Source organism: Equus przewalskii, chromosome 2 (assembly GCF_037783145.1).
Source record: "Equus przewalskii isolate Varuska chromosome 2, EquPr2, whole genome shotgun sequence".
NCBI lineage: Eukaryota > Metazoa > Chordata > Mammalia > Perissodactyla > Equidae > Equus > Equus przewalskii.
Window position 1 is genome coordinate 61,039,536 of NC_091832.1, and position 16,239 is coordinate 61,055,774.

At 36.7% G+C, this 16,239-nt stretch overlaps 1 protein-coding gene across 9 annotated transcripts in view; it reads right to left on the reverse strand.

Moving 5' to 3' along the window:
- Positions 1-11,875: 11,875 nt before the first annotated feature.
- The window catches only part of ADAM29 (ADAM metallopeptidase domain 29), a 71,991-nt gene continuing 67,627 nt past the window's right edge, over positions 11,876-16,239 (reverse strand). For 4 of the 9 annotated variants that reach the window (XM_070607687.1, XM_070607734.1, XM_008542878.2 and 1 more), the window contains one exon: positions 11,880-14,422. In XM_070607687.1, coding sequence (XP_070463788.1) covers positions 11,909-14,290 — 2,382 coding nt within the window. In that variant the 5' untranslated portion in view covers positions 14,291-14,422 and the 3' untranslated portion in view covers positions 11,880-11,908. Of the gene's footprint in view, positions 14,423-16,239 lie in introns of all 9 variants that reach the window. The other 5 variants (XM_070607722.1, XM_070607706.1, XM_070607717.1 and 2 more) reach the window with 3 other exon arrangements.

A 16,239-nucleotide genomic window follows, 5' to 3' on the forward strand; every position in this document is an offset into this window, starting at 1 on the left:
AAATTATTGGGTACCTTTATGTTTAGTATTACATTAGGGACTATAGAATACATAATTGGGACTTTGACTTGGTCCTTAACCTCTGGAAAATATGTGAACAGCTGATCATAAAATTTTACTATGAAAGTTATTGTAACAATATTACTTTATAGACACAAACAACATGAGTTTGAAAGATGCTATTAAAACATGAAAGAAAGACACCTGTAGGAATTGGTATGAACTTCCTGAGGAAATAATATTTGTAATAATGTTTGAAGGATGAGAAGAGTTTCAAAGGATTAGGAGAGGCATTCTAAGTGAACAAAATATTGAGGAAACCCCATCAAGTTTTTCATACTGGCTGTACCAATTTAAATCCTCATCAGCAGTGTGTAAGACTTTCCTTTTCTCCATACCCTCTCCAACACTTGCTATCTCTTGTCTTTTTGATTATAGTGATTCTAACCGAAGTGAGCTGATATCTTATTGTGATTTTAACTTACGTCTCCTGGGTGTTAGTGATGTGGAGGACTTTTAAAATGATAGCTATTTGTATGTCTTTAAAAACGTGTCTATTCAGGCCATTTGTCATTTTAAAAAGTGGGTTATTTGGGTTTGTTTGCTATTGAGTTCTATGAGTTCTCTATAAATTTTGGATATTAAGTCCTAATCAGATATACGGTTTGCAAATATTTCTCCCATTCTGTTGGCTGTTTTCTCACTCTGTTGTTTCCCTTGCTGTGCAGAAGAGTTTTAGTTTGATGTAGTCCTAGTTGTTTATTTTCTGCTTTTCTTGCCAGTGCTTTTGGTGTCATATCCAAAAATCATTGCTGAGACCAATGTCAAGGAGATTTTACCCTACATTTTCTTCTAGGGATTTTACAGTTTCAGGTCTTACTTTTAAGTCTTTAATTCATTTTGGGTTAGTTTTTGTGTACGGTGTAAGATAAAGGTCCAATTTCATTATTTTGCCTCTTGATATAGTTTTTCTGACACCATTTACTGAAGAGACTATTTTCCCCCATTGTGTATTCTTGGTGCCCTGTCAAAGATTAGCAGACCGTTTGTGTGTGGGTTTATTTCTGGGCTCTTTTTTCTCTTTCATTGTTCAATGTGTCTGCTTTTATGCCAGTACCATACTATTTTGATTACTACAGCTTTGTAATATAGTTTGAAATCAGGTAGTGTGATGCCTTCAACTTTGTTCTTTCTCGAGATTACTTGGCTATTTGGGGTTTTCGTGATTCCCTACCCATCTCAGGACTGTGATTTTATTCCTGTGAAATATGCCGCTGGAATTGAGATAGAGATTGCCTTTAATCAGTAGATTGCTTTGGGTAGTACAGACATTGTAACAATACTAATTATTCTAATCCATGATCATAGTATATCTTTCTACTTATTTGTGTTTTCTTCAATTTCTTTCATCAACATCTTACCATTTTCAGTGTATTGGTCTTTCGCCTCTTTGGTTAAATTTATTCCTAGCTATTTTATTCTTTTTGATTCTATTGTAAATGAGATTTCTTTTTCAATTTCTTTTTGGGTAATTTTTTGTGAGTGTATATAAACACAATTGATTTTTGTATGTTGATTTTGTATCCTGCAACTTTATTAAATTTGTTTATTAGTTCTAACAGTTTTTTTGTGGAGTCTTTAGAGTTTTCTATATATAATATCATGTCATCTGTAAATAGAGTTTTACTTCTTCCTTTCCAATTTGGATAACCTTTTATTTCTTTTTCTTGCCTAATTGTTCTTGCAAGGACTTCCAATACTAAATTGAATAAATGTGAGAAGAATGGTCATCCTTGTCTTGTTCTTGATCTTAAAGGAAAAGCTTTCAGCTTTTCACTATTGAGTATGATGTTAGCTATGAGTTTGTCGTATGTGGCCTTTATTATGTTGAGGTGCATTCCCTCCATACCCACTTTGTTGAGTTTTCATCACAACTGGATGTTGAAATTTATCAAATGGTTTTTCTGCATTTATTGAGATGATCATATGGTTTTATCTTTCATTTTGGTAATGTGGTGCATCATGTTTAATGACTTGCATGTGTTGAACCATTCTTGTATTCCATGATAAATCACACTTGAGCATGGCATATGATCCTTTTAATGTGCTGTCACATTCACTTTGCTGGTTGAGGATTTTTGTTGAGGACCTTGTTGAGAAGGATTTTTGAATCTATGTTTATCAGAGATATTGACTTGTAATTTTCTTTTCATGTAGTATCCTTACATTACTATGGTATCAGGATAATGGTGGCCTCGCAAACAGTTTGAAAGTGTCCTGGGCTGCTCTTCTCTGTTGAGAGGTTTTTGATTACTGCTTCAGTCTTGTTACATATTATTGGTGTGTTCAAATTTTCTTTTTATTCATGATTCAGTCTTGGTAGATTGTATATTTCTAGGAATTTATCCATTCCTTCTAGGTTCTCCAATTTTTTGGCTTGTAATTGTTCAAAGTAATCTTTCATGATTCTTTATAATGTTATGGTATCAGTTGTAATGTCTTTTCATTCATTTATAATTTAATTTATTTAAATTTGCTGTCTTTTTTTCTTGGTTAATCTAGCTAAAGGTTTTTATATTTTATCTTTAAAAAAGTTAAGTCTAGAGACTGGCCTGGTGCTGTAGTGGTTAAGTTCACATGTTCTTCTTCAATGGCCTGGGGTTCACAGATTCAGATCCCAGGTGCGGACCTACACACTACTCATCAAGCCATGCTGTGGTGGTGTCTCATCTATAAAATAAAGGAAGATTGGCACAGATGTTAGCTCAGCAACAATCTTCCTAAAGCAAAAATAGGAAGATTGGCAACAGATGTTAGCTCAGGGCCAGTCTTCCTCACCAAAAAAATTCTAGGTTGCATTGATATTTTTATCATATTTCTAGTCTCTATTTCATTTATTTCTACTCTGATTTTTATTACTTCTTTCTTTTGGCCATCATTTGGCCGAGCTTGTTCTTCTTTTTCTAGTTCCATGAGGTTTAACTGAGGTTGCTGATTGGAGATATTTCTTTTTCCTTAATGTGGGCATTTATTGCTATAAACTTTCCTCTTAGAACTGCTTTTGCTGCATCCCATAAGTTTGATATGTTGTGTTTCCATTTTCTTTTGTCTCAAGTTATTTTTTATTTCTCTTTTGATTTCTTTTTTGACCCATTAGTCGTATAGTAGTATATGTTTTATTGCCATATATTTGTGAATTTTCGAATTTTCTTCCTGTTATTGACTTCTAGTTTCATACCTTTTGGAAGGAAAAGACCCTTGATGGGATTTCAGTCTTCTTACATTTGTTAAGACTTGTTTTGAGACCTAACATATGATCTATCCTGGAGAATCTTCCAGAATATGTATTGTGCTACTACTGAATGAATTCTTCTATATATATTTCTGAGGTCCATTTGGTCTACAGTGTTATTCAAGTCCACTCTTTCCTTAGATTTTCTGTCTGGATAATCTATCCATTTTTGAAAGTCGGATATTGAAATCCCCTACTATTATTTTATTGCCGTCTGTTTCTCCCTTCAGTTCTGTTAATATTTGATTTATCTATTTAGATGCTCCAATGTTGGGTGTGTATATATTTATAATTATTATATGCTCTTATTGAATTGTCCTCTTTGTGTTTTTGTCTTTTTGAGGAAGATTAGCCCTGAGCTAACATCTGCTGCCAATCCTCCACTTTTTGCTGAGGAAGACTGGCCCTGAGCTAACATCTGTGCCCATCTTCCTCTGCTTTATATGTGGGACGCCTGCCACAGCATGGCCTACCAAGTGGTGCCACATCCGATCTGAACCAGCAAACTCCCGGTCGCTGAAGCAGAACATGTGAACTTAACTGCTGTGCCACCAGGCCAGCCCTCTCCTCTTTGTTATTTTATAGTGACCTTCTTTGTCTCTTGTGATAGATTTTTCTTGACGGTCTCTTTTGTCTGATATAGGTATAGTCACCCTTGCTCTCTTTTGATTACCATTTGCATGGAATATCTTTCTCCCTTTTACTTTCAGCCTATGTGTGTCTTTAATTCTAAAGTGAGTAACTCTAGGCAATATATCACTAGATTTTGTTTTTTCATCTATTCATCTACTCTATGTCTTTTGATTGGATAATTTAATCTATTTACATTTAAAACAATTATTAATAGATAAGACTTAATATTTCCATTTTGTTAATTTCTTCATGTTTTTATAGTTCTTTTATTCCTCTCTTGCTGTCTTCCTTTGTGATTTGTTGATTTTTATTTTATAGATATGCTTTTCTTCCTTTCTCTTTATTTTTTTTACATCTACTAGTGGTTTTTTCTTTATGGTTACTGTGAGGCTTATGTAAAACATCTTATAACAATCTACTTTAAGCTGTTAACAACTTCAATTTCATACAAAAACTCTACACTTATGCTATTGGTGTCAAAATTTACACCTTTTAAATTGTGTATAAATTAGCAAATTACCATAGCTATAGTTTTTTATGCTCTAGTCTTTTAACTTTTATAATAGTTAAAAGTGACTTATAGTCCACCATTACATTATTAAAGTATTCTGAATTTGACTATATATTTACCTGTGCAAGTGAATTTTATACTTTCATGTGTTTTCATGGTGTTACTTAGGTTACTTAGCATTCTTTTTCCAACTTGAAGAACTCTGCTTTAGCATTATTTGTAAGGCAGTTCTATTGGTTATGAACTCCCTCAGCTTTTGTTTTTCTAGGAATGTTTTTATCTCCTTCTCATTTCTGAAGGACAATTTTGCCAGGTATGGTATTCTTGGTTGGCAGTTTTTTCCTTTCAGCACTTTTAATAGATCATCCCACTACCTCCTGGCCTGCAAGGTTTCTACTAAGAAATCTGCAGATCACCTGTGAGAGTCCTCTGTATGTGATGAGTTGCTTATTTTTTGCTTCTTTCAAAATTCTTTTTGTCTTTGACTTTTGACAATTTGATTATAATGTGTCTCAGGGTAATCTTCTTTGGGTTGATCTTGCTTAGGGTCCTTTGAAGCTTCATGAAAGTGAATGTCCATATCCTTCCCAACATATGGGAAGTTTTCAGCCATTAGTTCTCTACATAAACTTTCTGCTCCTCTCTCTTTCTCTTCTCCTTCTGGGCCTCACATATGTGTATATTTTATCCTAGAGGTCCCATATGGTTTCCTCATTCATTTGTCTTTTTGTTCCTCTAACTGGCTAATTTTAAAGGATTTGTCTTCAAGTTCACTAATTCTTTTTCATGATCAAGTCTGATGTTGAAGCTATTGAGCTTTTTAGTTCTGTAGTTATATTCTTGTATCCTGGAGTTGTAATGCTCCAGGATTTCCGTTTGATTATTTTCATGATTTCTACTTCTTTATTAAATTTCTTTCTTTGTTCATTCTTTGCTTTCTTAATCTCATTTAGTTTTCTCTCTGTTCTTTTGCATCTTATTGAGCTTCTTTAATATGATTATTTTGAATTCTTTGTCATGAAATTCTTAGACTTCCATTTATTTGGGGTCAGTTATTAGAGCTTTATTAATTTTCTTTAGTGGTGTCATGTTTGCCCGATCTTCGTGATCTAGGTAATCTTACATTGCTGTCTGTGCAGTTGAAAGAGTAAACACATCTCTTCCAGTCTTTACAGACTGATTTTGGCAGCTAATAACCCTCTCCTGTCAGGTCCCTGAGCTGGTGGCCTTGCCTCCAGGATCACAGTTCATGTGGGATTTGAGCTTAGTCAGATGGCTGCTGCTGAGTTTACAGTGGTTTCCATGGTTGGTAGTCCTATTTCCCATGGGTTAAGTATGTGTTGGCAATGTCTGATCCCTGTTGGACAGGACTGCCATCAGTATCTTAGCCAGTAAAGCTGACACTGAGACAAAAGTCCATTTCATGGTCTGCAGTTGGGTTTGCAAATTGTGGGCCTGTTATCATGTCAGATGGTTATAGCTTCTACCTATTCCTGGGAGGCTTCCCAATAGGTAACTAGATGGGTCCTTGGATGGGCAGAACTGCCCTCATACTGAGATGCCTTAGATGGCCTGCAGATAGGATACAAGGCACTTCAAGATCCACAGTCAGAACAAGGTTGGCAAGAATGCTACTAGGGACACTGATGTGCATGTATCTCAACAGGTCCCTGGATGAGTAGGACTGCTCTCAAACTACAGGTAAGAGGAGCTATAGCTGAGTTACAGGGCCTCTTTAAGATCCTCAGTTGGACCAAGGTTGGTGGGCCTGTCTCTGGGAGCATGGATGGGCATATCTCCAGGTGAGTTCCTTAGTAGTCTGGAATGCTTCTGGACCATGGCTAGGAGGGGCTGGAGCTGGGTAACAGGGCCACTCAAGATCCACAGTGTAGCTGAAGTTTGCAGATCTGCCTCCAGGGGAACAAACAGGTATATCTCCCAGTGGCTCCCTGGGTGAGCAAGACTGCTCCTGGACTACAGGTGGGAAGGGCAAGAACCAGATTACAGGGCTGTTTCAAGATCCACAGTTGAGGTGAGGTCTGTAGGTCAGCCTCCAGGGGCATGCACAGCGTAACTCCTGACAGGTCTCTGGGAAGGCAGGACTGCTACAAGACCGTGACTACGATGGGTTAGAGATGGGTCACATGCTGCTTCAAGATCCACAGTCAGAATAAAGTTTACAGGCCAGCTTCCAGGGGCATGGAGAAGTGTGACTCATCTCTGCTCCCTTAGTGAATGGTCCTGGTGGCAAGACCGAGACCAAGATTGGCTGTAGCTGAGTCCACAAGGAGACAGGGTTGTTTCTGGGTTTGTAACTGGGGTCACTGTGCATGAGCCTGCCACCTGGGCACAGATTTGCTTTCTTAAAACATCCCTCTTCGGTTTTGGGCTCCACTGGGGTTTTGCAAGTCACTATCTGGATTCCAAAGCTCCCATAAAGGCATTTTTGTCCATGGATGGCTGCCAGATTATTGCTGTGGAGGGATATGAGCAAGGAACTGCCTATTCTACCATCTTACTGACCTATAATAACTTTTGAAGTATGGGAAGGATTTCAAAAGATAAGGAAAGGTATTCTTTGTGAACAAAATATTCTAAAAAAAAAAAAACCCTTAGAATTTTGGGAAACTTAGGGCTTATGTAGAAATAGTTTGAAGGGCTATTCAAATATATCATAGTATTTCCAAATAGGAGAGTTGAGTGGTACAAATGGAAGCAGATAGAGGGTTATTGAGAATATTGTGTCATTTCACAATTAAGATTTTACTCTGTTGGCCATTGGCCAGGTAGCCATAAGCTAGGTAATGTTCAGAGTAGATAGTAGGCTGAAGATTTCTCCCCTTGAAGGCAAGACACATAAGTGACTGAAAGGAAAATAGAGCAGGATTTAGTGAAATTTGCTTTTCCCTCTTTACTAATACTTTTGAACATACTTTCATAAGTTTGCTGGCCATTAGAGAGCCTCTTTTCAGAAATGATTGTTCAAGTTCTTTGGCATCTTCTATTGGACTGTATGTCTATTTCACATTGATTTGAAGGAGGTTTATCTGTCCTAGATAGGAGTTCTTTTTAATATATGGGTTATGTAAACATCTTCTAAACAACTGTTGCTTGCATTTTCATTTTTAATCTCTTTTTTGGTGAGTACATACTCAAATTAAATGTAGTCTAATCTATCAATTTTTATTTTAAACTTACCAATTTTATTTTTTATTTAAGAAATCATTGTCTACTCCAAGGTCATAACACTGTACTTCTACGTTTTCCTCCAAAGTTTTATTGATTAGCCTTTGGCACTTAGATCTGAAATTAACCAGTGTGATGTAGAGATAAAGATGTATCTTTTACAAATGGGTATCCTATTTACCTATTTTATTTCATTGGTCAGTATCAAATTATTTTAATTTCTGTAGTTTCATAACAGATCTGGCTATCCAGTAGTGCAACTTCCAAGCTATGTTGTTTTTCTTCAAGATAACACAATTTTTTTTCACACTCAGAGTTTTTGCATCAACTTTAGGTTAAGCATCTCAAGTTTACAAAAATAAGATATGTTCTTATGGTTAGTATTTTCTTCAATTTATACATTAATCTAGATATAATTGACAGACAAAATTAGTTCTTCATTCAACAAATATGTTATATACCTTATTTAGTTGTATCTTGTTTAATTTCTCTTAGCAATATTTTGTACTGGTCAGTGTAGAAATTTTGCACTTATTTTACTCATTTAATTCCTCGGTATTTGATACCTTCTTTTTTGTTTTTTAGCCTTGTGTATGTTGAACTCTATTTTTTTAAATTTATCTATTTATTTTAGATTTTTTTTTATTGTAGTCATAATAGCTTACAACGTTGTCAAATTTCAGTTGTACATTATTATTTGTCATATACCATATAAGTGTGTCCCTTCACCCCTTGTGACCACCCTCCACCCCTTTCCTTGGTAACCAATAATTTGTTCTCTTTGTCCATAGTCTGTTTAGATTCCACATATGAGTGAAATCATATAGTGTTTATCCTTCTCTGTCTGGCTTATTTCTCTTAACATAATGCCCTCAAGGTGGTTGTGAATGGGACAATTTCATCTTTTGTTATGGCTGAGTAGTATTCCATTGTGTATATATATATATACCACATCTTCTTTATCCAATCATCAGTCAATGGGCACTTGGGTTGCTTCCACCTCTTGGCTATTGTGAATAATGCTGCAGTGAACACAGGGGTGAATAAGTCTCTTTGAATTGTTGACTTCAAGTTCTTTGGGTAAATAGCCAGTAGTGGGATAGCTGGGTCATATGGTATTTCTATTTTTAACTTTTTGAGAAATCTCCATACTGTTTTCCACAGTGTCTGCACCAGTTTGCATTCCCACCACCAGTGGATGAGGGTTCCCTTTTGTCCATAACCTGTCCAACATTTGTTGCTTTTTGTCTTGGTGACTACAGTCATTCTAATGGTCATAAGATGATGTCTAAGTGTAGTTTTGATTTGCATTTCCCTGATGCTTAGTGATTGATGTTTTTTTTTTTTTTTCCAAGAGGCATTATGGGAACCACTGAAGAGCTTTAAGTAGGAGGATGGCATATCAGAATTGCATTGAGGACAATCATTCTATTTGGCACAAAGTAGTGAGAATAGCATGTGGGTAGGTAGGCAAACTTGGAAAAGTTACACAGTTTTAACAGTCACCCTTTACTCTATTCTCTTTTATATCTAAAATTCAAGTCCTATGTCTCCTAGCTTTTAAATAGTTCTCCAGTCTATTTGTAACTCTCCATCTTTACTGCCACATCTCAAGTTCTTTCCAGTATTCTCTTATTCCTGGGTTACTGCAATAACCTCTTCATGGCTCCATCTTGTGTCCCTCCAATCTATTCTACATATTATAGCCATGGTGACTATTTACAAAGACAAATCTGATTATACTGACTAGAACTCAATTTTGTTTCCCATTTCCCTCAGGTTAATGTGCTCACAAGGCTTTCTCTCTGGCTCTTGCTCATTTCTCTTATCTCACCTCTTGGTAGTCTAACTCTCCATTTAACTCCAAAGAATTTCTTTCAATTCCTATAACCACTTGCTGTGGGCCTTTAAACATGTTGTCCACTCTGCCTAAAACAATCTCCCTTGATCCCTGACCACTCCTGCCTGTCCAACTCCTACTCATTCTTTACATCTCATCTCCTTCATCCTTGGTTTTCAACAGTTTGAATATGATGTACTTGGATATGATTTTCTTTGTACTTATCCTGCTTGAAGTTTGCTAAGCTTCTCAGGTCTGTGGATTGATATTTTAAATTAAATTTGGAAAGGTTTTTGGCCATTAATTCTTCAAAAATCTTTTTCTGTCACATCTTCCCTCTCCTCTTTTTCTGGGACTTCAAAAATACAAGTATGTTAGATTGCTTGATATTATCCACAGGGCACTGATGCTCTGCTCATTTTTTTTATGAATAATTTTTTTCCCTATATTTCAATATGGATAATTCTTATCAACCTATCTTCAAGTTCACTGATATTTTATTTAGTGTCCAACTTATTATAAAACTCATCCAATGAATTTTGATTTCAGATATTGTATTTTCCAGTTCTAAAATATCCATATTTCAGAGTTTCTATTTTTCTCCTGAAATTCCCTTACCCATCTTTTCTTATATATTTTTAAAAACAAATTTATAATATTTATTTTAAAGTCCTTATAATTCCAGTTCAGTAAACTTGTTTATTTATCCAAATTTTCAAACGTAGTGCCAAACAAGAATGCTTTAGTTTGTGAAAATAACCTTCAAGCATGAAAGAGAACAAAATTTTCCTTGGGAAACAAATCATTACCAGCAGGCCAGCACTCAAAGAAATACTAACTTTTCTTTTTAAGTCAGGAGAAACATGATACCTGAAAGAAACATGAATGTATCGGTGGTGTGAAGTACACAAGAAACAGTCAATATGTAGGTAAAATAATTAAAATTCACTGCACAAAACAATGCTAATACTATCTTATGGATTATAAATATATGCAGAACAAAATGCAAGCATATTTGTCACAAAGGCTGAGAGGCATGTAAATAGTCAAAAAGTCTAAGGTTCTAGCAGTATTGGGAAGAGCTAAATTAATGATATGGGTTGTGCTATATGATGCTGAAGATGTATATTGCAATCTCTAGGGTAACTATTAGAATAATAATAAGATTATGTAAATATAAGTAAATGGAGGAAAAAAGCATAATAAATGATATTTGATTACTACAAATATAGGCAACTGAGGAGGAAAACAAACATAATGCAGGTATATGAAAATAGAAAAAGAAATAAGACTATGGTAGATATAAGGCCTATGTAAATGGATTACATTAACCAAGTAAAAGACTGAGATATATCAGAGTGAATAAAGTAGAAAATCTAGCATTATGCTGTTTATTGGAAACATTAAAACTAGAGATGTAGAGAGTGTAAAAACTTGAAAAAGATTTTTTTCCATGCACATGGTAACCAAATTAAATTAGTGTAATTCTCTTAATATCTGACAATAAAGACTTTAAGGCATGAAGCATTACCAGAAATAAGGGAAAATGTTTTGTAATGATAAAAAGCAAATCATTAGAAAGATATGACAATCCTAAATGTGTTTGTATCCACTAATATAACTTCAAATACATAGTGAAAAACATGGAGATAAACAAGTCCATACTCACCAAGAGGGAGACTTGTAACTCACTTCTCTCAACAGTAATAGAAAGAGTTGACAATAAATCTTGCAGGATAAGAAGATTTTCAGTATATAATTAACAAACTTGATCGAATAGACGCATAAAGTGAGGGAGTACTAAACCCCAAAATGGCTAAGTTCACTTTGATTCATCTGCATATGGACCATTACCAAAGTTTATCTTATGGTAGGCCAGAAGGAAAGCCCCAACAAATTTTATATGGTTTTGATAAAGAAGAGTATTTTCTCTAAATCCTATATAATTAAGCTAGAAATCAATGACATTGAAGACAACTAGAAAAACTCTAATTGCCTGGTACAGTTCTGACTCTGATCCCAATTCTGATCATCAACTAAGATTCTGCACCAAATTTCAATGTGGAATGGGGGTTCTCCACATGAAAAAAAGAGATATTGAAACTAAGTATAACTGCCAGTGTAAAATCTGTTTTTGAGGTAACATTGACATACAGGAAGTAAACAGATCTCCCAGATTTCCAAATTCCCACTCATTCCCCCTATTGCAGATTCTTATAGGTAGAGGGCTGGTACAGCAGAAATGTGGTTCCTAAAATGCAGAGTACAATATAGGAAGTGGCTTTGGAGCTGAGAAGCAGTAACTTGAAAACTGGTGCACCACCTGTGTACCATGCCTTTTCTAAGAAAATATAGAAACAAATTTCAGGAAAAATAAACATTCTAATTGTTTAAAATAATGAAGAGTAGTAGAAACATTCTAGAATTATCTTTTTTTAATAGATACCTATTTAGATACACCTTTTTGTATTGACTGATTTTGTTTCCCACGTTGACTCTGAGAAATTGACACACTAGACTGATGTTGCAATTTTTGACCTTCTTTTGCAGGTTGAACTGGAACGTTTTGAAAATGTTTTCCTTGTTGAGTAGGAACATTTTGGTTTTCTTTTGGTTGTTGTGTCTTGACATTTTCTGCTTTTTTAACTTCAGCCTGAACTTTTTGGTCTTTTTTCTTAGATTTTTTCTTCTTACAAAGCAAAAGAAGACAACATAATAAAACAATCAACCAAAAAAGCACAAATCCTAACACGTAAATCTTCTTAATCTTCTCTCTCTTAGGGGGTGGGCCACTGTCGATACTACCTCCACTGCCTCTTATTAGGCAATTGGGAGGGTCCCACATATAGTTGCAATGGCAGTGATGTTTATTGTTACAGATCCCCCTCATGTTACAAAACTTAGGTGAACAATTACTATCCAAGCGAGATAAATGGACACACTTCCTGTGGATGCAGACGTGTTCTGGGCCACACTCTGTGCCATCTTTCACATCACCAATATCAGGTGTAGTCATCCCAAAATGGTAGTCTATACCCCAGCAGATGGCACCATTGACGCGAGTCCAATGCACAGTAGAATGATCACTCAAAAGGGGAATTTTTGTCACATTCTCACACTGAACCCTCCCACACAGGCTATCTGAGCTATCACATTTTACATATGAAAAGTCTTTGAAACCACAGTTACCAAAACGGTCACCTTTAGTGTTTACTCGTTTGTAACAACTGTTATTTGCACTCTTTGCCTCTTGGCCAAAGATCTGCCTACACTGTTCATCACGGTTATGACAGCTTTTTTCATAGCAGTAGGCACTGCTATTACAAGGAATTCCGTCCTCCACATATACATCATCTGGACACATATGGGATGTTCCATTGCACCACTCTGGAAGATCACATTCATTGACTTTCTTTCTACATACTCTCCCTGATGGTAAAAACTCGCAGTCCTTGCAACAAAGCCCAAAAGCACAAATAGATCCAAAACTCAGAGTGCAGTTTGACAGACAACAGGGATCTTTTGAACAACTCCTTAAAATTCCACAGTCACACTCCTCTTCTTCTTCAACAATGCCATTCCCACAGCGCTTCATTGTAAACACATCCTTTGTATGCACAGTGTACATCAAACATTTTGCCTGGCGTATAGAATATTCCCAAAAGAAATTATAACTACAATTGCTAAATTGAGTTATTGGTGGGTTATCATAGCGCATTATACATGTAGGATGTGCACACTTACACTCGTCAGCATCATGAAACATCCCCAAATTATGACCTAGATGATGAGCCATTGCAATTCCAATAATGGACAAGGTTTTGTTAACACAAGTAACAACTGCACAATTTCTGTGTGATTTACACAGCCCTGCAACGAAGCCTAAACCAGTTAATCCTCTTAATGTCTTATATGTAAAAAGATGTGCAGTATCATGTGACACGCGGGGAGCAAAATTTTTGGACTTCCACTCACAAAATTGCTTCAGAGATCTGCTTATATCACCTACTTCAAAGTAGTTTTTTTCCGTCCAGACCTCCATACCAAGTAATAACAACTTAATACCCATTACCTCATAAATGGAATCCACTATATTTACAATAACATATAGATCATCCTGCAACTTTGAGACGTTCTTTTCATAATGAAGGTAGAGAGTATGGTCCACAATCACTGCCATTTCAACAAGGAACTTATGGACCCACCAGCCCACATAAGAACTTTGCTTCAGAGTATAATTATCAGTCTCTTGAAACTCCAATTGGTGTACAGTGTCCTCTTGCATAATGTCAGATTTTGTGGTTGGGAATTGGGTCTCATCCATTTTATATACCAGATGTTCAAATTTGGGAGAAAAATCCATGGGCTCAATTTCATAAACAATGCTATTTATCTGTAACAATCCTTGAAATCCACCAGAACAGGTACTGAGGGCAACCAGGGATTCCAGGTCCCCTTCCACATAACCATGATAGTAGCAATCATTCTGAACAAAAGGCTTTTCTTCAAGGAGAGCACCCTGGTCTGTGTAGGTGAACACTGGAAGGTGTCTAGACAGCAAATGCTTCTTGACCCTCAGATGGACAACATGTCTCTTGCCTCCAAAATGCAGGCTGTAAGAGAGCATGCCTGGAGGTTTCATGCCTCTTCCAGTACGAGGTAACTTCAAGGGAATCACCACTTCTGGGGGACTGTGATACTGGGGGTTCTCAGGCCACATGTGTCCAGAGGAGGACAGAAACACTGCAAGCCAGTGTATCAGGAGTGTGATCCTCATGTACAACAGAGTTTCAATCATAGTCATTATGAAGCCACCATATGGAAACATTGGTCCAGAGAAGAAGGCTGAGAGGGCTGGGAGTCACAGGTGGTCTGGCTTCTTATTCTGAGCTGGTCTGTATCCAGGACTATTCATTGAGGATCTGTCTTCTGGCAGAGTGGAACCATTAGTGCATCAGCCCTATAAGTAAAACAGAAAGCAAGATGTAAGCAAGTCCTTATGAGAAGGACCGGTGGGGAGAAAGAGAGGCATGCAATAAAATTGATTAGCATGTTTTGATCAAGGAATGACTCAAGAAACTGCATAGAACGTGCTCTTAAATATTGATAGGGCAGAGAAACCTGGAGGTGTATAGAAGAATGAAAACTGGATATAGATTTATAGTTATTAAACCTGCATGGCAGGCAAATAATTATTCATTATACTATTCTCTAAATATGTGCATATGTGTGAAGGTTTCTACAATAAATAGTTAAAACAAAGGGTCTTAAGGGTAAAGTGACCATATATCTTGGATTGCTGTGATTATCTCAATTTACACATGTTAAATTGGCATAAGTAATAATACCTCTTTTTTTCTTTTTGGTGAGGAAGATTTGCCCTGAGCTAACATCTGTTGCCAAACTGCCTCTTTTTTTTGCTTGAGGAAGATTATCACTGAGCTAACATCTGTGCCAATCTTCCTCTATTTTGTATGTGGCTTACTACCTCAGCATGACTGATGAGTGGTGTAGTTCCACACCTGGGATCCAAAACCACAAAACCAGGCTGCCGAAGCAGAGGATACCACATTTAACCACTGCACCATGGGGCTGGCCCAATAGTACCCCTTTTTTCCAACCTCAAGTGATAAATTACTTGATAACATTATCTAAGAAACATATTTGTAATAAAGTATTCATTTTTTAAATCTCTTTTATGGTATTTACCACATACCTCCTTGGAGAAAAATGTTATTTAGTTTTCTTTTCTTCTCCCTACATTACCCTCCTCGTCAACTTGTCAGACTGGAAGTACTCAAGAGCATTATTTGTATTTTCACAAGTGTTAGTATCTCCTAAGATGCCTAGCTTGATTCTTTATATAGTAAATAATGGTTGACTTGGCTTTTAATGTTCCTTGGAGTGTTACTCAAAACGTCTTTATATTTGATTATGTTTTTAATATAGAACCTTATCCAACACCTGTGGCCAATGTAGTTTCTGGAACAAGGTGGCATAGGTTCAGTTTTCTCTGATTATTCCTTCTAAATATAACTAATACCCCAGAAATAATTCAATGGAAAACAAACAAACAAAATAAAAACCCTCTGAAAGATCAAAGGAGATGACAAACTGGCTAGAGACCTCTAGACTTGAGGAATGGCAACAGGGTGAGTTCCCTGGGTTTTCTTTTTCTTTTAAAGATTGGCACCTGGGCTAACAACTGTTGCCAATTTTCTTTTCTTTTTTCTGCTTTATCTCCCCAACCGCCCCCCCCCCCCCCCCCCGCCCCGGCCCGTACACGGTTGTATATCTTACTTGCAGATCCTTCTAGTTGTGGGATGTGGGACACCGCCTCAACGTAGCCTGACGAGCGGTGCCATGTCTGTCCCCAGGATCCGAACCCTGGCCACCGCAGCGGAGCGCGCGAGCTTAACCACTCGGCCACGGAGCCGGCCCCCCTGGGTTTTCTTTTAATGTCTCATGTATATGCCAAACTGGGTGCTGGAGAAGTCTTTAATACAGAACCATGAGCAGGCATAGACAAAAATATCAAGAATAGTTTGCTCTCTCTGGCCAAGTGACAGAGAATGGAAAAGCTCAACAAAGAACCAGTAAGGTGTTCCAGCATCTGCTCTTGAGCCAAGACACATGTGTGGTGATTCAGTGAATCACTGAGTGCCACTACAGTGGCAACTTCAAGAGTTATAGGCCAACCCAAAAGAAACTCCACAATCAGTGCATTGGTAGGCTGTTAAACCCACCCACATTGGCAATATAATAGCCCTGGGAGGC